This window comes from Anopheles gambiae, chromosome 2, assembly GCF_943734735.2.
Source record: "Anopheles gambiae chromosome 2, idAnoGambNW_F1_1, whole genome shotgun sequence".
Taxonomy (NCBI): domain Eukaryota; kingdom Metazoa; phylum Arthropoda; class Insecta; order Diptera; family Culicidae; genus Anopheles; species Anopheles gambiae.
In genome coordinates this window covers 112,982,031-113,009,968 of record NC_064601.1, presented here as the reverse complement: position 1 = coordinate 113,009,968, position 27,938 = coordinate 112,982,031, and the positions used below count along the sequence as shown (strand labels likewise).

At 48.8% G+C, this 27,938-nt stretch overlaps 1 protein-coding gene across 11 annotated transcripts in view; it reads left to right on the top strand.

Moving 5' to 3' along the window:
- LOC5667093 (supervillin) overlaps positions 1-27,938 on the top strand; it is a 205,880-nt gene that overhangs the window by 35,433 nt on the left and 142,509 nt on the right. For 5 of the 11 annotated variants that reach the window (XM_061642225.1, XM_061642222.1, XM_061642226.1 and 2 more), the window contains exon 1: positions 27,053-27,277. The exons of 2 other annotated variants lie outside the window; for them this stretch is intronic. In XM_061642225.1, the coding sequence (XP_061498209.1) occupies positions 27,248-27,277 (30 nt within the window). In that variant the 5' untranslated portion in view covers positions 27,053-27,247. Of the gene's footprint in view, positions 1-19,675; positions 19,840-26,705; positions 27,278-27,938 lie in introns of those variants that run through there. 4 more of the 11 variants (XM_061642228.1, XM_061642231.1, XM_061642229.1 and 1 more) reach the window with 4 other exon arrangements.

Genomic DNA, 27,938 nt, shown 5'->3' with positions numbered 1-27,938 from the left:
TGTTGCGAGGAAGAAGCTGGCCGGAAGAAAATTGCATTGCCAGTACATCGTGCGCAAACACACCGAGATTGATCCTCCCGGGGGAGCAGCGTCATCTGGATGGAAAGGCGAGTGACAGATGCCTGGAAGATGACGGCGGGACACTGTGGCGACGGTTTCGCATCTATCTTGTTTAATTATCTTGTAGAGTGATGAGCCGGCTACTGCTCTGGCGGAATGGCTTTGATTTTGTTTTTTGCTCTTTGCTCTCTTCCTAATTACCTGCCACATGCTGGCGATTACGCCGACCTTTCTTAGCCTAGCTCAGCAAATTATCCGCTAAACGTTGCTATTGGTCGCGTTTGACTGAGGTAGAGAGGTCTTAATAAAGTAAAAAAAAGTAGCATAAGAGCGATGGGGTAATTTCTGAGTCATTTTTATAACGAAATTCTTTCCCTCTTCTCTTCTCTCCCTTTCCAGGTAAGCATTCATAATTGTGGATGGCAAACGGTGCTCCGGGATCTCTGTTCCGAGCGTGATTTGGTGATGGTGAGGCACGGCATCCTGTACACGTAAGCGATATTTGACGACAGTGTCCTAGGAAAACATTTCAAAGCTACACTGCTTCGGTTTACAGTTTAAACAGCGAAGGGATGTATAATCCTTTCTGTATGCGTTCGTCCGCCTGTTGCGGTCTTTGTCTGGTTGATTGAGGATATTCATCATAATAAAGGCTGCCAGTTGGGTAATGGTGTGGAAATAGAGGGGGTTTGCGCTGGATTGCTGTGCTGCATTGCCAGATGGTGAAACAGGATTTTCAATTAGAGGAGGGATTGTTCGGGACGGTTGTTCTTCGGGATTGCATGTTCGGGATTGCACCGGCAAATGAAGTGGAAGTGAGAACAAACTAAAACCCCCGCCATATGCGTTTGGAGTGCAGACCCTGAAGGTTCTGGAACAGGTTTTTGTGCTCTTGTGAAGGTGTGTGTGTGTGTGTGTTTAAGGCTGTTGTTCCATTTGCAAGTGTGATGAACACTGCGGGATAAACGGCAGTGGTTCCGCTCCATGAACGCGGCAAGACGATTATATTTTCGAAGCATCCCACCGGCTGGCTGCTGCTGCTGCTGCTCGGCCGATTATGTGCTCGGTTCTACTCGGAATTGCCCATAAATCGTGGCATTTGTCAGGCATTGTCGTATCGCAACAACACACAAAAAAGCGGTGACGATCATCTTCAAAAACGATCTAAAAGGTCGGTATTGTTTGGGATGGTGTGTCGCCCCAATCCCCCAGACAACAGTCCAACCCAGTTCCGAGCTCCCCATTCTAATGCATAATGCCTTTAAGAACGTTGGATTATGTGGTTATGCTGCTTCGTTTGCTGGGCTCCATCCTTGAAGTTTTTGCTGTTGCTGTATGGTAGCATCTTCAAGAAGAAAAAAAGATCATACCCCGAGCGGAAAGAGAACACAGAGAAAAGAATAAGACCCAAAACGAAAAAAAAGAGGAGTGGTGGTATTAATTTCTCATAAACATAATCTTGTCACCATCCACTTTTTTTAACAGGGGGGTTTGGGAAGTTTGTCTGCAGCATGCGGCTCACCGTACACGCTCGTACACCTTTGCCGCTGTCTCTGCTGTGCTACCGGATCGATACGATCAGATCCTGTCCGATACGATCGGTGATGCAGTCTCGGTGAGAACATGAGCAGGCAGCGTCGGTAGGAATGTGCTCTTAAAATCCGGTACGATCCGACGCTATCGAATTTCTGAGGTTGTCCGGTCGTCCCTTTAAGCCCTAAAGCTTCCCAGCGCTACCATTCGATGTGTGGCTACTGTTTCCGGCTATAAAGTCGATAATGGATGTTCGAAAGATGCGCTTGTACGATATTTTTCTCAACTCCCGAAGATCTGCTGGACAATGATGTCAAACTGCAACAAGAAGCTTCGATGAGATGAGATTTAATCCTTTTTCATTTGGGAAAGGGATGTAGAAGGCAGGGACTAAAATAAGTGAGACTTCGTTTGAGAGTGTGAGCTCCAAACAGGGACTTATGCGACGGAACATTATGATCCCTTAGACGGCGAAGTCACTGTCTACGTCTTTGGAGTTCACTGCAAAAAAAACACAAATCCACCATAACGATCATTGGTAACCATTCTAGTCCACTCCCTTTCTTCAACACCCAACGTCTTTGCTTGGAGTCCTTCAGCGGGATTTGCCTCTCCAAAACGAGAGCAAAAGTGAACGGTAAAGACATAAACTGCGTACACCACCGGTAAAGCTATGCGGGCTAAGGGGCCACGCGATTGCGAATGCTACTTTTCTGTGCTGTGTGAGAGAACCGGGAAAACAGGTAACAGTTGGAGAGGGCATTTGGGGTGCACCCTCGAGTCGGCACACGAAGGCCGCACAAATGGCGCAGGAAGTAAAAGTGGAAGTTTCCGCTAGAATGTGAAACAGAACGAAATGATAATTAAAAACACTCAGGTAGCCCTTAGGGGGGGGGGGGGGGGGGGGATGGACCGGGCTTTAAACCATGGTGGAATTCAGGTTTTATTTCATTTAATTGTTGTGGTAATGGGAGGAAAGAGAATGTACTAGAAAGATAAGCGTTGCAGTTCCCTTCAGGGTGCATAGATAAGAGGAGTCGTACGCCTGAACGTATGCTTAGTATCAAGTATCATAGGTGCATGGAAATAGGAGTCACTTTACTTTAGGAGACTGCCATACGCCTCACTTACGTAACTCATCAAACAAAGTGAGGTAATCACACTCACGCTCAATTGCGGACAACACGCTAGAGTGTACTAGTAGTCATCCACCATTGGCTGTATCAAATATCACCACCACCACCACCACCACCACCATCGATTGTATCAATTCCCTGCCAACAACTGCGGGGACAGTTGACTGACAGAAGCTACCCAGCGGGAGGTGTAATTCTTTCCCAAACGCTCTATTGAACTACGAAAGTCAACCGTAAGCCTGCTAACGGTTAAAGCCTGAAGCCCACCGAATAGCTCGCGGGTGTGTGTGTGTGTGTAAGGCGCTTACATGGTGACGACACCGGGAAAACTCATTGAAGGGCATCCAGGGCTGTACCTTTAAATAAGCGCGCTCTTAAATCAAGGTTAGGGCCAGGTCACGGTGGATCACTCAAGGTTCGTCGCCTCGGGTTGGATGATCACGTCCGCTGCATCTCCCTCCAGCAGAGAGCTTTAGAATTAAACCCCAGCGGGCGAAGAAAATGTCAGTCAGTAGTACGTCGTCAGCAGCGCTCTGGAGAAGAAAGTGTAATTGCCGGAGTTGTTTTTGGTGTAGTGGAAAAACGATTTGTTGGATGGGTTTGGTGCAAGAGTGGACAGCGCGCGAACGCACGGGGTAAGCTCGATTCGATCCGTTTAGAATTACACCCAAACGTATGCGCCGCCGATGCCGTTGCCATGCCTGGAAGGTGTTTGCTGTTGATGTGGTTGGGGTTGTGGGATCGGTTTAATAAATTACCGGTCGACAAACCGGCAACGTGGGCCCAGCCCTAGAATGGAGGAAGAACACAAAAAAGGGAAAGAGGGGAAACACAGATAAAAAATAAACTAACACCATTTGAATACAAATTGCCCAAGAATGCGGCTCGTTCTGCATTTTAGGATTTTCTTTTGGAGTTCGCCCAACGGCGGTGGACGGTTAATAGGTAAAGGCTCAAAAATCCCATCACCCGTGGACCGAGGTGTGTTTTGGGGGTTGATCTCGCGGAGACATTGGACTCGGTCTAGGAGGCTTTTTTTTCGTGTGGAGATGCGCAGACTCTTTCAAAGCGTCGCAAAGATGAAGAATGACATGACGATTGTCATAAAGTTTCGGAGTGTCTAACAGAGGACGCGCGTAGAAGCTTGATTGTTGTTCCGTGTTCCGTGTGTTTTTTTTCGACCTCGCATGCCTTCCCTGCAGTTCTACCCCTATCCTTCACTCGAGATGAGTGAGCTGCTGATCGCATGCTGTTAAAGCATAGTTCCTATGTTCCTATTTTTGTGATAAATTGCGATGGCTCCACACACACACACACATGGACGCTTTGGAAGGCGGCTTCAGAGTTTTTCGGTCGGGCGAATGAAAAGGGCTCAGCAGGAGGTTCTCGGAATGGGAGGAGACAGCAAAACAACAACGCAATGCCCTGCCGATCGTACGCACAGGTAGAACGCTCTCCTCCAGCGATAAAGGGCCAGCGACCGTAGTCGGCGGATGTAGGTCAGAAGACATTAGGAAATGAGCTTCGGTCCTAGCCGGGGTGTAGCAGGTGGCATTGCCTCGCCGGGACGCTTTTGTGGCATCATCTCGAGCATCTTCCGTCTTCTCCGAGGTGTTGGGTTTTAATTTTTCCATGTTACCAGTTCGCTCGGCTCGTCCACACCTTACCACGCCATCCGAAACAGGGTATCGTGTCGCACATCGCTCAGCAAAACACACCGGAGATTGTATTGTAAACAGATAATAGATTCACAGTTAAGCGATAGAATCCCAAAAAAGGTATTCTACAGTGATCGAACGGAAGGTCGAAGGAAAAACATACGAAAACTTCATTGAAAGCTGGGCCCCTTCGAAGCAAAAAAAAAAAAACAAATCTCTGACCATGAAGAGAGGAGATGTTTTTGCAAACAAACAAAAAAGTGTAAGAACCATGTACAAAAGCGTGTACCTTGCGCAAAACGTGTTTATTGTTCATCCTTAGAGTGGGTTGATAAATGATACAGCAAACAACAACGCTTGTATGTTTAATGCTGGACAGAGCATGGTTGGCAGTGAGCAAGGGACACAATTGGCAGCGTAAAAAAACTCCCCGTAACCTTGTATTGCTTGATAAGGTCATGCTTATTGTAACCATCAATCAATGTATCGTCCCTACGTCCTTCCAAAATTTTGTTGTGATTATAGTTTATTGCCTTTTACCTTTGCGAAACGGTTCTCATTAGAAGTGCCAAAGAAGCATGCGGATTGATGGCTTAAAACATATTAGTTAATAATACTGCTTCATCTGCTTAAAAGTGTGCAAGGCGTACGGAGGGGTGTTTTGATTGGCTTTAAGCTGATTATATTGTGATGCCTTACGTACAGGACAAGACCTCCTCACTTCAGCAATCTGTCCGTGGCACGATTTAGCATTTTGGGTCATCTGCTTTCTGCCGTATGCAAATACGCTATTAACCTTCTCAATCACCCATTGGCGGGGGGTGGAAGGACTCCACGGTACGTGACGCAAGCGTATAACGATCGAGTTCAGGTTTTTTGTTGTTGTTACTAACACAAACACCTCTCCCTACTAGAGGCGACGACGAAGAATGAACCGTTTTGTTATCACAAAACCGCGGTAGACAAAAAAAGCAGGCTGTTCGGGTCCCATTGCTATGGCCCGCATGAGCCGCGAAACCACATACTCGCTACACTTTTGCGCATAAATTAGCGCCGGACAAAACCCGGCAAAAACCAACATTGGAGGGACCCAGTTTCGGTGGCAAGGGTGGCCAACGACCTGTGCGTAGCACCGTGCGTCGTCTGTTACTTGTTTTTTTTCGGTTTATGCGATTTCTCACAGCCAACGCGTCGGAACCGTTTGGAAGCCTACTTTGCCTTAACCTTATTTCGGTGGCTCCAGCCACATGTGAGCGGGGGGACCCAGTACCAGTTTTCATGCTACACTTTTGCATGGCTGTGTTATGCTACCGGGGTGCCGCACGGTTGGTGAGAAGTGTTTTACACTTGTAGCGCTCACCCGCCCCGAAACGACATCGACGGTTCGGCTTTTTTGTGTGTTACGCTACGGAGCGACGTGTCAAGAACAAGTGGTACACCTTGACGCCATCGCGCGGCCGGCAAAAATAACAATCGAATCCAGAGATTCGGAGCACCCTCAGCATGGTATTTATAGCGGTGGTGGCGATTTAATGCTCTGCCCGGTTGAATTTATTCTACACGATCCACGTTTTGCGCTAGCCAGCCAGCCAGGCGATCGTGCGCTGGACATGATCATGAACCGGCCCGGCTCGGGACACCTCAAGGACGTGTGGTCTCACAGGGCACAGGCATTTGCCAATCAGTGGTTGTTATGCAGGTGTAGAGCGCATGTTTTTTTCGTTGTTGTGGTGCGCACTGCATACCGAAGGGGGGGAGTTGCTTAGACGCTCGCAAAGGACTACGCGGCGTACGCGAACCCTGCGGAACAGCAGCATACCGGAGCTTAATGATTGATTTATTGATTTGCTGGCGGGGTTTGTCGTGTGAGGAATGTGAACACTAAAATGTATATTGCTTTTGTGTCTTTAAAAGGGAAGTCCACTTCACGGCCATTCCGGATGATTGGTTATTGGGCGCTGGAATGGCAGGCGCGATACAGCGTTTGATAAATATAGAAATTAGGCAATTTCCCAAAATTAAGCTTAATTTAAACGGAATCGATTTGGTAATGCCACCTCCCAACGAAAGGCCCACTTTATGGCATACATTATGGTGTATGCCTACGCAAAAAAAGCCACCCAACCATAATGCCATCGCTCTCCGAAAAGCTCTCATAATCATCCCGTAATGGCATCGTTAAACTTTACGGCAATTCCGTGTTTTGCGATCTGGAAATGGGTAGGATTTGTTTCTTAATATCTGCTCCCTCTCCCACCACATTCAAGAAGGTGTTCCGTGTGTGTGTGTGGTCCACTTCTTCGTGGTCAGATGAAGCGATCAATGATTTTCCAATTCCCCATTTGAGTTCATATTCGTGCGAGCAGGGGGTTCGTCGCTTGATGTCCAAATAATAGTAATACCAAACGCATTGACCTATTCCCGTGCGTTTCCTTTCTGGGTAGGGATTTGCCGGCCCCCATTAGCCACCCTTGGGTGGCCTTGGCGTACAATTGAAGCCCACCAAACACAGTAAGCAGAGTGTACGGACGCCTCATGCACATGCTTTCTTCTTCGGCTACTCGGCCGGCGTCCTCAGCAGACAAACGAAACCGAACCGAACACTTTGGTGTGTGATAATTAATTGCATTAACGGAATAGGCTCACCATTTTTTGTTGTGTTCGCTTTGTGCGTTCGTTTTGATGAGCCGTGGAACCGGGCGATGTTCCGTTTTTTCTTTGCCTTTTTTCTTGTTAGATTGCGCGCGCGCGCTCTCTCTCTCTCTCTCTCTCTCCAGGTGGTTCGCATCCGTAATTCTCACGCCGCATTTGCCCCCCGCCCCCTCGCGGGGGTGGTTTGAGTGGGGTTTATTTTCGGAAATTTATAATTAATAAATTTTCAATGCAATTAACCGCACTTTGCTGAGGATTCGCATCTTCCCGCTGGATTTCTTCCGCCCTCCTACACGTACACACGCACGCGAGCGGCAGAGCTTCTTGCTTATTACACGGTGTTGTTTATGTTGGCTATTTATTTGGGGAATATTTATACACAAACACACAGACATACACATGCCGTGTAAACTTATACACGCGTGGTTGGTACACATTTTTCAGTTAGATTTTCTTGCTGCTTCAACAAGAGGTGGCGGGGAAGGTAAAGGGGAACGATATTTTGGCAGTTCGGGATTTTACGGGCCTCTTCCCGTACCATGAAATGGGTTCGGGCGGGCGTACCACACAACATATGCACAAGCCGTGGCAAAGCATAAATTAGCCAACTGATTCCTCCATCTGGGCTTTCGGTTAACTGTGCTCCATTCCCAGGCGAAAAAGGGCGTGGGGCGGTGTTGGTGTTACCTGGAAGATTTGCGGCCCGGTCGTTTTAGTTATGGTGCTCTGGGTGGCGTCCGGTGGTAGTGGTTGTTGTGGATGTAATAAATTAATAGCGTATCCGCCACCATCACCACCACCATCACCGGGTGCGAGAGAAGGAAATCCACGCTTTGCGCAAATGCGATTAGCACCAGCAACAGCAGCAGCAGCAGCATCCGAAATGTGCGGGAAATGAAATGTGCACGATTTTTCATCGAGCAGGCACAGGCACACAGTGTGCAACAGGAAGGTGTGGTATCTTTCTTCCGATCGTTGTTATGGCACCCGCTTTACGTATCTGTCGATTAGTGACGATCGGTGATCATACGGGGCTGGATTTTGTGCGCCCGGGAAAACTTCCCACCGGTCGGCATTTTTCCATTTGGCTGCAGTGATTTGATTACGCGGACAGGAGATTCGATTTAACAGCTTTTGATTGGAACCGTTTTGAGTTAGCGGCAAGTATGGGCGCATAAAAGCGCCTTATATTATGCAACCGTGGTTCAAAATTCCATTGAAAGGTGTTTTCACTCCGAAACCCAAAACTCAATTCGTCCAACCATAAAAGGACCTTGTTTTGTCTTTTTTGTTGCCTAATCTTCCATCTATTAACCTTGGCTGCCCGCGGGAATTTTCCTTCACCTTTTCGGGTTTTGGCAAGAAAACAATGCCGACACCTGCCACCTGACACCCGACCAGAACCTCGAGCGAATTAAGATCTCAATCAACCGCAACACCGATTTGCCTTTCGGAGGGAGGGAGGTGCGCATTGTATGAGCGCGCGCGCCCGTACGTTGCACCTTCTAACATCGACCCACTAATTTGCCAAATCCTTCGAATACGAAACATTGCAAAACAAAAAATAGCAAACTAAAAACCGCACTACTAACACATGTCCCCCCCACCGCAGGGAGTAACAAAAGTAATAAAAAGAAAATTAACTTACCTTTCGGGGGCTTTGGGGGCTATCGATAAATATCTCCAACCACACGCGAAACAATATAAAGAGTGCTTAAAACCTGTGGTCTTTGGCACTTATGCAACCGAAAGCAAAAAAAAAACACACCTCTCGACCACCCAACCGCGAGCAGAACGGGTGAGGTATGTTGCAATCGATACACAGGTTCCCTCCTCTACTCCTCCTGCCTCTAGTCTTTTGCTGATTTTTAATGCCCCACAAATCGGGACAGGCTTGTGTGAGCATACGGGCGCTCGATCGCTATCATGCCCGCGGCTATTAGCGTCAGCATTTAATCAGATCCTAGGATCCCTTCATCGCGGCCCCGGTCGACTCTCAACGTCGTCGCTCGGAGCTGGAGTTACGCGATCTCGCTTCCCTCCGCTTGAAGCAGAGCTCTTTAATTTCTTGCCCATTTTTCGCCCCCTCTCCATTTAGCTGAAAAATCAACCTGTTTCGGCAGGTACGGTTCGCCGCGAAGAGGTCAACGAATTGACATCCCCCTTCGCAACGGCGTGCATGAGCCGAACGTGCACTGCGCACCGTTGAAGATGTGCTCGACGGGCGTGAAAATGCCAAGGACCAGTGTTGTTGTGTTGGTGGGGTGTTGTTGTGTGAGAAACGCCGAATATCTAATGCATCAACCAAGCAGTGCATTCGCCATCCCCCCCCCCCCCCGCTCCTCCCCTCCCCCCATCACAGTAATCGATTGTGAGAGATCGCGTGAGAATTCAATAAATTCCGTCACATGATCGTCGCTCGATCGTGCTGCGTCGTGAGGCACAGAATAGGCAAAAAAAAAAAAACACAACAGCGAGGAACCTTAAACAAAATCGACATGTTCGACGTGAGGCCTTTTTTATTATTCGCTACGGGGTGACTCTAATAACTATTCAATTTCTGATCCTCCACATCACCGGGGTCGGTTCGTCGCTTGATCGTGCATTGAATAAATCTCATTAATTACCAGCCCCTGGTGCGTTGCGTTTCGGAGAAGGGCCGACCTGGGGGGGAGATATCCTTTAGCCCGTTACTATGGGATGCTTTGGACGGACGGAGCGGAACGGAACGAAAACGACCCGGCTGTCCTTGAGTGCGTTCCGTGCACAAGGAGAGGGAGCCCGCTTTACGAAAGATGCCTGTAACTACCTGTTTCCGCTTTGTCCGCGGCTGTGTGGAAGGAGATTCGCACCAGCACCACCGCGGGCTAGTTAGCGTCAATGTGACCGAAGGTAGAAGGGGTCGTTTAGTACCGTGATTAGATAGCGACAGCAGCCGCAGCATCCCTAATCCCTAATCCCAGCATCCCCCCTTCATTCCTAATCCCGATGGCTTTATATGGAATGAAGGGTAACTAAAAGCAAAAACCTGCAGCTCCAAAACCTGTTCCATAAAGTTCGAGCCAGGGGTCAGTCGGGTGGACGTTAAGGTGTACGAGCGGTATTAAGGCAGTGAAACGAAAATAAAAGGGCACACTGGGCATGCCGGCTGAAGGTGATTTGAAGTGTGTCGTTTGTTTTGAGCATGGTTATTACACCCCGGCATGAAAGCGACTTTACTTAATCTTTGTTTTCGTTGCACAGAGTAGTACTTCTCAAGTCGAAATGTGTGTCTTTTTCAATTCACTCAACTCAGGGTAGGAGTTCGAACGGAGGCCACTAACAGAGTGCTTCTCAGTTTGTCCACGTATCAAGAGAGTAGCTAGATGATGATGACGATGACGCTACCAATCAATCGAAGCAAAGCAATCACTCGATCTTGATGGAATGCACACAAAACACGTGGCTGGGATGGGGGACTTCCCTTCCCACTACCATTGTATCAGCGATCAAAGCAACTGCAGGCAAATCAAAGGTCCACCGCAAATACATGAGCATTCGCTGGTCCAACACCGCGGACCTCCCCAAGTAAAAGACAACCATCGCTCTAGCGTCACCTGTCCATTGCAAAATGCTTGCCGCAAGTATGCACACGGGGGACCACCACCGCTCGTGTATGTTGCAATGCCTCTGACGTCACACACACACACGGCCACGGCAAAGGAATGCTGCCATCGTGTGTGCCAGCAGAACGAATTGCACGCTTTCCCAACCCAACGCCTGGAACCGGTTCCCCGTGGCTCTACAGCGAAGGGCTCTCCTCTCGCCAAAACGACACAACCGGTGAATGAAAGTGAATCTCAAATGTTCGCGCGCATATTTGTCGCAATGTTGTGCGGTCGCATCGGAGTCCGCGGGCGTGCGTGGCAATCAATCTGCTCCAATAAGGCGCAAGATGTCGCGTGTTTTTTTCTTCTTCTGCGGTTATAAGGGTTACGATAGCCGATAAATTACACTCGCCAAAGAGATTTGCAATAGGTGATCCGGCACCGTTTTCGTGGTTGAATAAGGTGTAGTAAGAGCCTTTATTGCTTTATTGCGAGGATTTGCTGGCCGTACGGCTGACGTCTAAATGCGACGTCTAAACGAGAGTCCCCTCCGGACACACAACGGCTACGGTTTCCTCGTTTCTGCTTTGAATACCTTCCCTCCGAAGGCATGATGTGATTGTGCACGTCTAAAAAATGATAAATCACTCTTGGCCGGAGCAATTATACACCGACTAAGTAATGCGCGCGTAATTGCAACGCAAAACCCCGGAGAGTGAGGCCGAGGGATGAGTGATTGAAGCAGCACTACTTCTCGACAATGGCAACATTATCGCTGGGCGCGCATGCTAAGAGTCTCCACCAAATGGCAAATGATGTGTGCTGTATTTAGAAGAAAATGGACCTTTGCCTGATAAATGAGGTTTGGTGTGGTATGGGATTTGGCGCGATCACGTCCATTAATCGCACTGCGTTTGAAGGTCAAAATGTGGCATGGTTGTCCATGTAGAGCTTGGGGGAGAGGGGCGGGTGTTTGCATCGTTTAGGGTGAGTTCACATTTGGATTGCGAAATTGTGCACTTGTTGGATTGCTTGTTTTTTCTTCCAGCAAGTCTAAACTGTGAAGGAGAGCAAGTGTGACGTTAAAGAATCGATAAAGGGAGTTTAAGTTTACATCTAGAATTGGAGAAGATTTTCAGCCCAATGATGGTAGTTGTTTGATGTCTTTTGGATGGAGAGCTTGCTAGGAATTGAGTGCGAGATGTTGTCATCATGCCAAAGACCTAGGGACATGTTGAGACTCTGCACCATTCTATTTGAAGCAGTATCATCTTTGATCTCTTGTGATGTTGCTACAATCACCATCTAGAGAGAAGACTTCAACTCCAATAAAGGCACTAAAAGGCCTCGCCGTGTGAAAAATGCATGCGATATTAAAGATCATTCATAGACCTCTACAGCACTAACATCATGTCCGATGTTTACGTTTGTTTTTCTGGTTCGCTGAGTACGTCTTGGACAGCTTGAACGATCTACAACTCCGAAGAAACCGAGCGCTTATGCAAACTAGAGTAATAAAACAATTATCAGCGTACCGGATCAGCCAAATGGCAAAAGCAAACGGCCCCAAAAACGTCCGCTTACTCCGTTTACATCGCACGAAACAAACACGGGAGGGCAAAAAAGAAGTGGATGGATTTATGAAATAATGAACACATTACAAAACTCCTTCACATCCCGCCGCTCAGCCCTCCAAGCGCAGGGGCGGCCTCACGTTATGCCACTTTCACTGCCCCGCCGACCGATAGACCCGTTCCGATAATTGTGGCCGGGGCAAAAAGGCCACTTACTGTGCGTGTGTGTGTGTAGGGACCGCCAAGGGTGCTGACAGCCAAAGTGTGACGAAACCTGTGCGCCAAACGGGCCGATACGCGGTACGCGGTGGTAGTATGCCCCGGGTTCACCTCATCAGGATCGCCATTTCCGGCCATTCACGTATGTGGCTGGGAGATGATGGTGCTGGTGGTCAGTACACTGCATGCACATTATGGAGGCGGTTAGTCATGGAACGGGTCGGAAGGTGCTGAGAGAGAGAAAGAGAACTACGCAATCAATCTCAAATCTATAAAGCTATAAATCAGAGACGCAGGCTTATGGTGCCTTTTATGACGTTTCCACACACGCGCAAAGGATGGGAATGTCTGTAATGTTTTATGGGCCGCTTGCAGGGAACGCTTTACCCAGGGGTCTTGAAAGGAATACCATTAGTGACCGTGGGTCTCCTGCTCGTCCCGCGGCGTCGTCGTTGTGTCATCGATACAAATTGTGTCCATAAACGTGGAGAAACTCGTCACCCGTACAGGTTGCACTCGGCGGAAGAATGGCACCGACGGGGACGCCATTAGAGAACGCGTTCTACACACACGCACACGTCCAAGATGCAAGTTGTCGGATGGTTTGCTGACAAATTTTGTACTAAACGCTTTTTTCCATCAAATTTGTCTAGACACACGTGCCTTCCAACACTTGTTCGTTGGAACGATTTTTCTCCTCATATGACTAATGTCTAATGTGTGTGTGTTTTCCCCTTTTCTTCTTTCACTCTTTCTTTGCCAGGTACGTACAGTGACGCCGTGCACCGTTCGAGACGTCATCAAGTCGCCCTTCTCTGCGGAGTTGACAATCTGTTTTCTGTGGACCAACGCCCGCAACCCGGGATGAAGCATTATCAATAATTCAAATAAGATTGCTTTCCTTTTTTTTCTTACTGCTTGGAAATTTGTCCGTTAGCGTGAAACCGTCAACAACATTGCGAGGGCCAATCTGAATGATCATAAATTATGCATTCATGCGGAGTGTTCCCCCCAAGCCCAAGCCCAAGGCGGGGTGAGAGGAGGGACAAATAGTGGAAAAAAAATGGAAACAAAAACGCACCACCACCACCTCCGATAGCATGGGGCATGGGGTGCATGTTAATGAACGGCCGGTGCAACGCCGTGTTGTTGCCGGATGTTGCCAGGGGTCTGTACCCGAAGGTCGCTGCACTTGCACTTTGTGTGCGCTGTGGGGAGTGCAACAGAGAGGGCAGGATCATCGCGATCGTTTGGGAGTTTGTGGCAGGGGTGCACTTTCTTTCTTGAGAGTGTGTGTTACCCTCCCTGTAGCATGTATGTTGCACTTTTCCCCATTGTGATCGCGTTCATTTTCCCTGGTAGGTTTTCCCCGGGGAGCGACAGAAAGAAAGAGAAGCGACCAAGAGTTCAACGACGCCAGCATCGATAACGATGAGGATGGTGGGAGATAATTCAATTACGTGACAATGTGGGCTCATATACGTTTGTCACCCGATCGATCGGAGCGTTGGAAGAATGTTTGGAACGTTCCCTATCTGTTGCGTCTGTGTGTTGGCGTGTTGGCTAAGAGATCCTTCAGGGTGGAATGATCGATGGACCCATCGGGCATTGGCTGATTAGGTTTTATGAGTTTCAGAAATTTAAATTGATTCTTGGGAGGCCTGAGACTGACAACAAAACCCACTTTGTTGCAGCCTAACACAGCGACAGACGTAAAGAGCTTGTTGAAGACGATCACATCACCAGATCGACCGGAACTTACACGAACCGGGGGAACGATCACCGAGGGAAGAGATTTTACGAGTCTCATTATCGAGTTTACGATTTGTTGTTCGGTTAGGGACATTCCGTTTACAGTTCCGTCGGATGTGACATTGGGGACATTTAAATTTTTTCGAAATTCATCAACGTTAGACCCAACCGACGACCGTTGAGGTGAGGTGCGTTACTTAAGCACACAATCTTACATAACTCCAAACAGGCCCACGACAGGCACGACGACACACCGGCCGACACCCATGGAAGAGGAAGGACGCGAGCAGCGGCGGCGGCAGCAATAAAAATCGAACCGTTCAGCTGTCGCTTCCTTCGGAGTCGTTTAATTTTGGGCGAAGTGGTGAAAATGATAGAGGCTGAGACGACCGGGCCCAAGGAAGCGAAAAATTAACACAAGAGCCCTGCTGTTGGCAGAAAAAAAAGCATTTCGCTTCCGAGCGAGGGAAGTTTCTCCGCACATAATTATGCTCCGCGGCATGAGAGCGGGGCGGTAATTAATAATAAACCGACCTCGGCGGGTTGCGTTGCGGCTCGAGAGGGTTTGTAGTAATTTTGGGTTTTATGGCAAAATTTTACTTCCGCCGCGTCGCTAACCTTCGCCTAACGGTGGACGGTTTTAATTGGGTTTGATTTGTATCTGTGAGCGGTTGGTTGGTGTTTTGGTTGAGCGATACCAAAAGTGAAATTACACGTTGGAAGGGTAAATTGACAGATTAATGAGACGGACGCATCGGATTTTCTAATAGCGAGAGGTGTGAGCGCGCAGTGACGAGATGAGAAATGTGTCTTTTAGGGGATATTTATTTGAAGGATTGGACAGAGTGAGACCTCGAGAGGATGAAATGCAGTATGTTTCAATGTCAAAAATTGTTTTAAATTTACATTTTTTCTACATACTTTTCACCAAAATCTAGCATTCAGCTAGGGGTTTTCTGAATCATAAAAAACATACATATAAATAGGATTGAATAATATGGTAACGTTAATTACACTTTATTATTAGTTTGGACCTGTTTTGGCATATTAAAACATAAAAAAATGTTCAAAATGACGAACATACCTGTCGAAGAAATGCTTTCAATCGTTACCATCATAATATTCATTCGTGTTGTAAAGTCTGTAGCCAGATGACGGTTTCGGGGTTTTACCGGGGACAGCATAAAAATATGCTGCCACAGATGTATTGTAGCAGTTTAAAAAACCAGGAAATACCAGGTAGCAATAGTTTCCGTGTGCCTTTTTTTGTTGTTGTTCCTCAAAATTCCTCAACATGCAACACGGGAACTCCCTCGTGGGAATTACCCTCCCCGACACGGGCAAATGCACTGGCAGTTTGTGGCACTCCCATGCTAAGTGATGTAGATTCCTGATAAAAAAACGGTCATCAACCGTTCGGAAAGGACTGTAAAGTCATGTCAATATTTGCCCAATATCGCTTGCCATTTCCTGTTGAGCGAGCAGAGCTCGAAACCCCCAGGAAAGGGAATAGGTAAACGTGTATCCTGTCCCGCAGCTCAAACTGTGTCTCTGCTCAGCCTGCGTAACGTGCGTTGCCGTTAAAAATTACGGAGGGTCGATCCTGCAGGAAAGGGATTGCCTGTAGCTGATGCCAACCATCACTACTGCAACTATGACTTACGATCCCACATACCGGGAGGGTATTATGAACCTTTCATTAGCCCAACGACGCTTCCCGAGGAGAAAGAAAACTAACTGTTAATACCCCTGGAATGTTAATCCTGTGACAGTGGCGCCGAGCAAACGACTTAAAGCCTTAGAGCGACGTCCGGGATGATCCTTTCCATGATCCTCCCTCCCCCGGGCGTGACGCAGTCGCCGGGCCGGGTGTTGCGTCTGCAAGCCTGCAAGCAACAAATTAATGCAAAATGACGCTGCACCCCCTGTGCCGTTCGAATGCAAAACCCCATTGTTCGAATGCAAATTCGAACCAGTGCAAGACGTGGCGAAAACAGAAACGGGTCACCAAACGCGCGTACGCACCTCCGAAAAGCCCTTTTCTGAGGCGTTGGCGTTGACGTGGATGTGTTTGGTTTTGGCTACACTCCTACCAACACTCGTGTTGTTTTTGTGTTTTAGGTAAACCAAAGACGATGGGCATAAAATTGACTCATTCACGCATACATAATTCATTCCCCGCCCCGGTTCGTTTGGGCTCGAAGCCCCTGATCTCAGCTCGATCGGCACCTTCGAACGATCGAACGGTTACAAAGTTAGGGCCAATGTGGTTTTGGTGCTTTTGATCGAGAGGTGCGTTCGAAGCAATTTGGTGAATTAATTATTCTACGGTGCAAATCGTCACCGACGAGCGTAGCAGCAGCGGGAGGTTTTTTTTTTTTTGCCCGAAGGACAAGCTCGAATTTGAAGGTTAGCGTCGCCGTTTTTAGACGCGTTTGTACAATTCTTCCATTCTCCACGGCTAATCAACCCACCCAGAAACTGTGGAGCGTGCGTCCAAGGGCTTTGAACACTGTGTGTGTGTGAGTGTGGCAGCCTTTAGGGTGCGTGCAAAGTGACCTAGTTCGTTGGGTGATTGGGTCTTTCACCACGTCGTATCGACGGGAAAGCCACAGGAAACGGGACACCCATCAGAACGGGTTGAATTTCGAGCGTCTTGTGGCGCGTTCTATCGGGGCCTGGGGAAGAGTATAAAGAGCCACTCATTCACACCGTCGCACAGCTGGTGCATAATTGAGCGAACGATCCAAATCGTGAAGTGATGACTCACGCCAACTTTGAATGACGTGGTGATCGGATGTCTCGAGGGGCTGTTGTTTGTCCCTACAATGGGGTGAAACGCATCTACGCAATTATACCAACGATGTGTGTGTGTGTGTTTTGGGGTCTAGTGTGTTAACTAGTCGACAGACATCGCGCTATCGCGAAGCACAAAAACACCCACGGACGGGAGGGGTGTTTGAACTGCGATCGTGTTCCGCTGCACACGTGTTTGTTGCATCTCCCAAGCCCCTAGCGATTAGTAGAAAACAACACAGGAAGGTAACATTAAATCAGTCACCTACCCATACTCATTTTCTCCATCAACTTTCCAAAGGCCCCGGCCGTTTGGTTAATCGATTTATGATGCACACTTCCTAAGCCGGGTGCACAGCCCTCGCGTTTCGGCAGGGCGCGATCGTTTGCGCTACGAGCACAGCATTTATCCAATTTAAAAGTCATCTTCACGGGGCGCGTGGCCCCCATTTGTGCGATGGTGTTTTGGGTAGTGTCATCGGAATTGGTAGTTTAGATGTGTTAAAGCACTGTGAGCACGTTTTAAGAGCTTATTGGAGAGATTCCGGTTGGTGTCTTGCAGCTAGATTTATGCACTGAGTGCAGCCCCCAAAACACACACAAAAAAGGCCGCCTCCTATCCGTCACTGCAACAATGAATGCATCCCGTACGCTAACGTGTCCGTTAGCTAGGTCCGGGGGCACGAATAAAAGGAAGCAACATTTCATCAGCGGAACATTAAGTAAGTGCCTGCCATGTGCCTGGCTCTCTGGCCCGGTGAAGGCAAAGAATACATAACCGAAGGTCAACCATAATTTGCACGATTGTTAGCAATTTCCGCAAAGTGGGGGCCCGTTGCATCGTTTGCTGCCGCTGCCCAACAAGACACTCGGCGTTACGGTACGACGATTTCCTTTCCCGTTTCGCGTTCACTCTGTGTGTAGAATCGTGTCAGTGAGCATGTTTCCCCTTTTGCGTCCGTTTGCACTCCGTCTCCTGTGGCTCTGTCCAAGCGGGTTTTTAAGGTTAGATCGTTGTTTTTTTTTGGTCCAACATCTTCGAAAGGGCCAAATGAGAGCAACTCCGAGACCACCGAGCAACTCCGAGACTAGGCCAACTGTCCACCGCGCGTGTGTGGATAGCCTACTGACCGAAGATTCGCAGATCTGGCTCGATTCTGCAAAACCGTGACATAATGTTGCCAGGTGGAAAGGAGGGGGGGAACTAAATGTTGACGATGGACAGAAAGGAAGTGGCACGCGCATCTTCAGGTTAAAGCTGTCCGTACGATGCGCAAGAAACCCAGGGAGAGGAGTGGACAGAACAAAACATTAAACACAGACAATGTTGAGGGCCTCTTTGTGGTCAACGGCGGAACGAATCAGTGGTGACACCGAAACGGACCGGAGAAGTAGGATGTAGGCTGGGTCCGCTTTATTGCCAGTCATTGTGCGGTAATGTGAGACAGTAGGCTACGAGCGCGTTGATTGAATTTGACAGATTAGTGTTGATAAACAATCGTGTGTCAACGCGAAAAGCAGCAGCAAGTGTCAAATGGGATTTGTGTCGCTTAATGATTATTCAGACTTCAAAAAACGGATTGTGATGTTAAGACACAGGTGTTGTTCATTTTGGATGATGAGTTAGTTCTTGATGATGTCTTGGGGACCCAATTTGCCACCGCTTTTAATTCCCACGTCCTTCACCGAAAGCATCTCAACTGACTGGCTGGGAGCTGAGCCCATTACTCTGTAGACACATTCCATCGCAGCTGCGCCTCGGAACTGTGCTGTGTGCTTTTTGATACCTCCCAGGGCATACCTCCTCCACCGCCATGGGGATGACAAATTGTTTTGCTCCAAGCGCTCTCGGCTGTCTAGCTCTAGAGCTCTAATATGCAGTGCAACATTCCTTCAAGCGGTATGCAAATCGCATGCCACGTATAGCCCTGTACATAGTTATCTAGAGTGACATTCCACGCGTATTGTTTCTCGATCCGTTCAGGCAGGCTGGAATGCGCAATGATCGGTGCGGTGCCCTTTCGCCCCAAAAAGGACTTGTTGCGGTGAGCAGGCGATTGAGTTGTCCCAATAGGCTGTCCGCAACAAGTGGCCACGAATCGACATCCAAAGTGTCTTTTTTATCTCAGTGTCCGCCTTGAGTACTCAAATTTCGCAACCATCTCGCGATCTAAGCACTGACACCGGTGAACTTTGTGAACTGTCTGCCTTCCCCAGTCCGGATGCTGGCCAGATCGGGTTTTTGGCGTATGTCTGTGTGTGCTGGCATTCACGACCGGCTACACGTGTGCGCATGGGCGATAAACCCTTGAACACAGTGACACAGCGCGTTGCAACTGGGGGTGCTCAAATCTGTGAGAGGAAGTCGGTTTGCTGTTGTGTCTGGCGGACGCAGTTGTCAACGAGCCAGTAACCGGACACCAGGAGCGGGAGGTCGATGGCGGTCGAGGGGTTCTAATTGTTTGCAGCCCCATAAACGCGATCGTTTGTCGTTGTTGCTGACGTTGGAGGAAGGAAAGGAACTCTCAAGTGCCGACATGCCCTCCCTAACCTCGCGCCCGTGAACGCGCCGCTGGAAGTTGGAAGTGTGCGTTGTGCTCCAACTTAGTTCTAAGCCAACCGTGAGTGAAGTCGGTGCACGGACGGACGGACGCGATAGAATCGCGAGCTACACCGTCTGAGATGTAGGTCGTTACCGACAAGTGGAAGTTATTATATTCATACCCGCTTTTGATTAGAGTTCATTCCAGTTGGGCGGGCTGGTTAGCTGCGTGACGTTTACGACGTCTTGAGAGTAGACTTAGTGTACGCTGTGTTTACAGTGGCGTGTTTCATACTTAAGCGTCTCGGTTGCTGAAGCGTAAACACAAAGGTGTGAAAGAAGATGATTAGAATGTTAAATCCTGTTCCGATGGGTTTTGTGTGTGTGTGTATGGTGAAACAAATAGGAGAATATAGCAAAGACCTACGCAGATGCTTCGAAGTCAAAGCTGTCTTACTACTAAGTCTAAGTAAAAAAAGTCTTCAACCTGCACCGTACGGCGAGGGCGCGAAAAAAGCGATCCGAGCGAGCGTTAAATTCAATTACCGTACAATTTTGTCCGGAACGACCTTGTTCAGAGTGTTAATATTGTTTTTTTCGGTTATTTTTAAAAGCAACCACACTAAGCGCAAAAACAAGACACAACACACAGACAAAAAATATACAACCATCAGGTTGGGGGATTCACACATGCATCGTAAACTCATCATTAGCCCGTGTGCGCTATCGACAACAACCGATCGGACCCCGACCGGCCGAGTTGTTGTTTTGCGGGGTGGTGTGGCGTGGTGTGGAGAAGGTGGCTCAAAAAGTAAACATTCGATCCGCGATAATGCGAAAACACACCGAGAGCAGCGGCAGCAGTGGTTGAGAATATGTTTTCCAACTGCCGCGTAACCGCGTTGCGCCGGACCTCGAACTCGAGCGTGAACTTCGGAGCTGCGCGCTAATAGCGTCGGGCTACAGATATACAGCAGCCCGGGCAGGAGGTGACGTATGCGCGTCTTTGTGGCATAATCGGCATAATCTGGTGTGGCTGGAAGCGGATAGCCGTTAGCGGTGTCTCGATCGACTCCAAACAGAACGGAATGATGAACCGGCGTACCGGAACCTTGAGTGATATTTGATTTAATTTTAGTGTGGCACGTTCATGAGTAGTTCACCTTTGGAAGGGTTTCCGTGCTATTTCTCATACGCTACCACCATCCGAAGCCGATCGTATGAGTGTGCGTGTTTGGAGCACCGCTTCCTTTCGAACGAACTTCGTTAAGAGGTGCCGGAAGCGGCCTTTTCATTCGAAGCGTCTATCTCAGCGTGTGATATGTCTGCTGCCAAGCTACCTATCTCTGCTCAACATCTATCGTTAACGTCAGTCGCGAGGGTTGAACAGTTTTGTTCGATGGATTTGTTGCCTGTTTTTTGTGTGTGTATTCTGGACTGTTCTTTGCTCCACCAAGCACTTTGCGATCGGGAACTGAAGCCTGTAGTGTTAAATTTCTGGGAGTGTCCCGAGGGAAGAACACAGTTGGATAAATATTTTGAACGTAGTGTCTCATTGTTGAGCATGACGTTGACGAAGGATTCTTGGTGGGGTAGAATATGTAAAATTGAAGTCTGTGCTTTTTCTCCCCCAAAAGACAGTCAACGTCCATTACCGATCAACGTCAGTCACGGTTTTTGTGGTGTTCGCACGAGAAGCTTGCACGAATAATTACCGAAACCGCAAGCCGAGTAGCGACGTTGCGTTCTACCACGCTTGTTAATCGCATTGTCTGGTCACTCTATTACGATCGATGAGATTTCAGAATTTCTTCTCCCACCTCGCGAGCAGTTCCAGTGTACAAAATCCTCAAAATCACGTCACAACAACGATCAATTATGACGTGCAGCGTGTCAAATGGGGTGATTTTGTGGCTTAGAAATAAGATTTACGCGTGTGGTTGCTTACTTGATCGCATTCGAGTAACACTGGTAGGGCTGGTTGTCTGTAATAACGCTTAGCTGCAGTTCATCAGCATGATGGGTGTATTGTTTGTGACGCGTTTGCCTCGTCAGATCCGTGGAAGGCACTAGCAAGCATGCAGAAACAATAATATCTCAGCTTATCCGACCTAAACCATCAGCGGTCGTTTAAAGTTTTGCGAGTGGAAATTTCGTTATGTAAAGCTGGCACGATACCGATCAACTGTCTGCCGGCGCGTAAAGATGTTTCGACATCGTACATGAAAATCAAGCTATAAATCGCATACACAAAACTCCTACACAAGCAAAAAGTGGGGGAACGCACAATAAAGGCATCTGGATGCGCAAGCGCGCAAATCTAAAGGCAAATCGGCAACAAAACACAGCTCTTACACAATTTTACACACACAAAACATAAACTCTCTCTCTGTAGAGCTAACTTTCTTCTTCGGCCAGTCCACTCACAGCCCCAACAAAACGCATCTCGTTTTCCAATGCAGTGCGTTGAGTAAGCAGGGAATGCCGCACGCACATAGGGGCCATGTGGCGCATCACAACGCACAGCCACTTGTCGAACATGCGGGGTTCGCGTAGAGTGGCATCGTTTCCACCCACTAATCTAATCAACCGTTTGAGCTAGTTTTTCCATCACACTCCGTTACACCTTACCACGCCCGCGGGGTGAGTGATCCAGGGGGGCTCTATCAGTTTCCATTCCCAAACACGTTGCCCTTTTCTTACCAAAGCGGGAGCGAACAACCCAACAGCACCGGGGTGCGGTTCGGTGCGTGGCCGAAATACCGAAAAAGCAGACGCACTTGCTCTCTGTCTAAACCTTCGGTGGATAAGCCGCGGCAAACACTGTAAACATAGGTACGAACAGGGCCAATTACAACATATGCGGCTGCGTGTGTTTTGATTGGCGTCCTTTTTTCAGGTTTTTCTTAGCCGCCCCAGCTTCATAACAGGCCCATCCCATCCTACCGGCGGGTGCGCTTGGTGGGTGTTCAAAAACCTAACCCAACTATAAAGCCGTCGGTAGGTAAAGAAAAGGTCTTGTGCAAAGCAAACGCTTCAGAAAAGCGGGGTGGTAGCCCCAATGGCAACGCGCTCGCGCACACACTTCACTTCACTCGATCTTCGTTAACGGGTCTCGCTGGAGGAGTGCTCCATATTTGAGGTCGCCGCACCAGGAATCCGCCGGGTCGTACTTAACTCCGGGCACGTGCTTTTGCCGCCCCTGATCAAACAATCACTCGCGTGTTTGTTCGCGCACAGGGCGCAGCACATAATAAATCTGGCTAGGCGTGGATAGGGGAGAGGTTCTCGTTCGTTGTTGGAGAAACGTGTCGAAAAGGTGTTGCGTAAACGGGCATGGAGATAACGCGGGTCACAAAGTGAAACACACTTTGAAGATGACACGACGCTCGATCGCATGGCAGGTGTGTTGCCGCAGTGCAAACGAAGAGTTTAAATGTCACACACGAGCATGTAGAGGGCGCTCTTCAATTAGTGTCCGTTTGATTTGCGGCGTCAAAAGCTCACAGCTCAGTAAAATCTTCCGCCTAGTGCGTGCGTGCGTTACTTACCGCACCAATCGTTTCCCATTCTACCGTTCAACGGGTTGTTAAATACGGCTCCTCACGATCACGCAGCTGATCACGATGTGTGGGATATTCGGGTCGTTTTGTTGCTTGTTTTGCACAACTCTTTAAAATTAAATAAAATTTACGTCACACAGCACGAGCGTGTGCGCGTGTGTGATGTGGTGTATTTTTTTCCCACCGCATAAACTAATGATGGCGCTGACATTTTTTTTTGCTGCCGTAAGGTCCGTATCGTGTTAGGCAATCGCGTACGGAGAAACAATTTAAATTTAAATTCACTTACCATTTTCTAAACACAGACGCCACCGTGCTTTATGGATGGGCCATTGCTTCGGGCATCTCGTTTGCTTGGCCATGGCGTCTTTCTCTCACACATTCTTGCCTTGCGCTCAGCTCTATTTATTTATTTTCCCAAGCAGCCTTAGCCGAGCGCTCGAAAAATGCACGGAATGTAATGCATCGTCACAGGGCCCGGCTCAGCGCAGAGTTATGGGCCTTCCTATCTGCAACTTTGTTTATACCAAAACCCGTCTAATCGCGCGGCAACCAAATCGGGCATCTCGCATGGTGGTCAAAGGTTAGGTTTATTTCGATTCCATTCGCTCGCGGGGTGAGCATGCGCAGACCCCTGGAGCACGATCGCAGCACCATGTGTGATCGTTATTCGATCTGGCCGGCTTTAAACATTGTCGAGCTCGGGGCCCAATTGCGAGGGGATGAAATTGCGAAAATAGGGGGTTTACTGCACACGATCGTCCATTTGCCGGACCGTAATTATCTTGTCGGCGCAATGGTTTGGGTGGGTTTGGGCGTGGGCCGGGGAAAAGGGGCTAGAATTCCTCCTTTACGCTCCTCGAAGCACGTACAAATCGGTAGCAAACGTCCAGCGGATAAGCGCGGCACGATGATCGGTGCGCGAATTCTTGGAACGGTTAAGGGGATAGGTCTGTTTATCCGCCATTTGTTTGCAAATTGTTTACTAAAGCCGAACGATTTACGTGCTCTACCGAACGCATGTTTCATCGGCGTGCTGGGCGGCCTGTGATGCCCCGCATCTAATATCCGAACACCGAACACCGAACCATATTTCAATTCCCAATCGGGTCGGGGCATTAATTCTACCACGGCGTGTACCATCTGCCGAGTGCACAATCAGCAACAGGCTATTTATTAGCCCAATCGATCAAGATCGATCATGACTGGACCTCCTTGGTTGTGGAGCGAGAACGTTAATTTGCTGCGGCCGGTGGAGCGTTCTCGGCGGCACGCCTCGCCTCAGCTCAAAGGGCGTATCGGTCGATCGGGCGAACAAATTAAACAACCTCCTCCTTCTCGTAAATTGTGTGGCCCTGGACATGCGGCGTGCATGTCGATCGCTGCTTTGTTAAATGCGAATTTTATTGCGAGTGCAGGAGGAGTTCCGGATTTCGAAACGCGCGAACACTGTTTCGCAGCATTGTTCCTTGACACTTCACTTTCCGTGGCAGGTAGCAGGTGTGATTGGATTAGAGCCGTCTTTAAGCTTAGAAACATCCGCCTCATCACCATCATCATCATGATCATCCGTTCGACGTTGAACTTGATTGCGGTCATGGCAGGAGAAAGCCTACACGAAACCGACGCGTCCATTAGAAGTCGGAAGTATCGATTATTTGGCACAGATTCCGCACACAGTGGCCCAGGTACACCCACCAACCGTCCTAATGCCGGGTGCGGTTGAAGGTGTTCTCCCCACAGGTCCCGGACACACCGGCGCACATAAAACCATCATCATCGCGCTGACATACTTGTCGTCTGGCGGGTAGAAATGAGTGTGTACTCCACAGTGTGCGCCTCCAACCGCTTAATAACCATCCATCGGAAGTGGGATTGCCCGGTCGCACTTCGTCAACTCCCTTTTTGACGCTTGGGCCGGTGGTCATAGGGGTACATAATTGCTGGGCTTCTTGCGACCTCCGCGTCAAGTGAAAGTTTCCCTTTCACGGGGCGGTGGGCCCTTCAGGGTGCGAAACCAACCCGCATGCATGGACGTTTTGTTTAGCAGGAGGAGATGCAGGAGGATTTGCATTTGCACCACGCAAAGACACAAACCTCTGGCTCGATGACCCTCGCGCGACATCAGATGATGGTGGTGGCGGTGTTCTTCATTCCCTGGAAGCCGGGCGTTTCAAGTTTCTTCCCAACGACCACCGGCAGCGGAGATGGGTTTTTGTGAAGGCGATCAAACCCGCACGGATTTTTCGCTAGAAAGCAAAAACCATTAGCCACTGACCACCTCACATCTGGCGTTGATGGCGGTGATCCCTGGCCGACTGCAGAGCACGCGCCGAGAGCTATTTTTACTTCTGCCTCCGCTCCAAAAGAACAATCGTGCGGTCTGTGTGTGTTCTAATGTGTGTTCCGAGAAATGGAAGCGTTGCATAATGGAACCCGGTTGGGGCGGATGCTGATGCTGATGCTGCTGGTGCCTCAACTTAGAATGTATTTGCGGAAGGTACACAACACGGAGAGGGCGAAAGACGCAGCAAACATAACTTTTGCCACGTCCACATCTAATGGGAGGGTGAGAGGAGCATTAGCGATGCTCCTTCACGTTGCAATCGGTTGGGTTTGATCTTTCAAGGGGCCCAACCGAAGTAGGTCGGTTTTACAATCGACGGTATTCTGGGGTAATTATACAGGCCGATCTTCATCTCGTGCTGACGACATACGGATCATTTGGCGGCGTATGATCGTATCGTATCATTTACGGACTTAGGCAGCTCCGATCGATCCGAGCTAATGAAAGTCTATCGGGCTACATCTTGCCTCTGTAGCTCTCACTTTCATACGAGACTATGGGAACTTCGGGCATTAGGCAGCATTACGGTTCAATAAATGCAGCGAATGATGATCGGGTGCAGTATTTATTTTTCCACATCTGGCCAACTATTGCTAGATGTAACAACGAAGTTTGCCTTCCGATGCCTTCCAGAGCGATCGTTCGATCGTTCGATAACCTCGGGAAGATTCTTCTTCGAGACGCAAAGATACGTTGTTTGGAGTTCGCGCACTGACCACATGTGTACGCGAGAGTACTCGCCTCGACCTAAATTTTCGCAGAAAACGCTACATTTCTACAGCGCGAAGGAAAGGATTGCTTGTTTGTTTGTCCCGTTCGTCCCGTTGCGATGGGCAGTCGTCGTCACTTCCGTGCCATCTGCGCGTGAATTCGGCGGTAAATAAACATCCCCTATCCTTTGGCTTTGGGCATTACGATACATCTTGAGGTTGGGGGGTGTACAATCTGCCACTGCCAGAGCATCTGTTTGGGGGCAGACAGTAGTAGCGTCCGCACGTTGAACTCCGGTACCGGTGCTCTACGGTGTACGTTTCTGGCTGTCTCCGACATTGGGGTATACATCTTCCGATCTTTCCAACCATCGGAAGCTATTTTTAATGAACTGCTAATGTAAATAAACGCGCTCAAGGGGGGAGTTGTTGCGGGTGCTCTTCTTTGTTGTTCTATTTTGGGAGTATAAACCATACCGCGATCGTGTGTATGTGTATGTGTGAGAAAGAGTTCGATCGTACACAAGCGCAGGATAACGCAAAAGAGGTCTTGTAACATGGGGAGCGTACATTGTGATGCGCAAGCACAATTGTGTGCTCTGCATAGATGTCATCTGGCGTCCTTCACGCAGCACAAAGTGGTTTTGCGTACGTACGCGTGTACTCACAGGTTGTATCATGTGTCGCCGACGCTTCTGTCAAACGGCTCCAAACACACACACGCACACGCGGGAGCATGCAAATTTGTCTTATCTGTGCATGTCGACGTGCGCATCTCAGTACGGAGGATGCGCAGTGCCGTTCTACTATTCGCATTTACCAACACGCACAACCACAGTCTGCGGGATGGCGCGCGCACAGATACGCGCGGTAGTAGTGGTAGCACCTTAGTGACCAGTGCCAATTCACCCAGTTGCGTGCGTATGCATTGGCATGTGAGTTCGCGCGGGATGTGTTTTAGTATCCATTTGTAGTTCACCGTCGCCGGTCGGTTCGCCGAACATGTGATCGCTGTTCTGTGATAAATGTGTGTAGAGATCTCTGCACACTCTGACGTCGGTGCAAATCAAGCGAGTCGCTAACGGTCCAGAAGATATCGCCAGTGTCATTAAAGCAAGATGTCCAATCAAGCATTTGTATTATTTCAAGTAAGATGAAATGGCATCGTTCCGTGCGAAACGCTGACCAAAGCGCTCAAGTGTTCCTTTAGTGGGTTGTGTGGTTGTGTTGTTGTGTCGTTGAATCAAGCTGTCATCAGACATTGACATTAATTGAGCTGCATCTTCCACCCCATTCAACCTTCTAGGCCCGTCTGTATCGATCTCCAAACCAAGTGTACACGCACAGTGATTGAACGAGCACCGGGGGGAAGGAAGATGATCTCGAAATGGCATGTTGTGTCGTGTCCTTTTATTCCCGCACACCTCATTCATCATTCGTGATGATGATCCACCCTCGGACTTTCCCACGCACGTAATAGTCTCTAAATAGATCCAACCGACGGTGAAAAAAACCACCCTCAAACGCGCACTCACTCGTGATGTAAAAAAAAACGAGATATACACCCCAAGACGGTCGAGCGGCTCTCAGTTTTCAAGGTTCCTCCCTGTACCTATTAGGTAGAAGGGGGAGGACTGTGTCTTCACACGATAGTGCGGCCAAAGGTGGTCTATGAATCAGAGGGACATTTTTGTCATCGTTTCTTTTCTCTAAAATGCGGCTTTTGCATGCACGCCAAGCCGCAAGGAGGGGTGGAGGAGGACATAGTTGTATTCGGTTGCGAAACGGACGGTACCCACCAACAACATT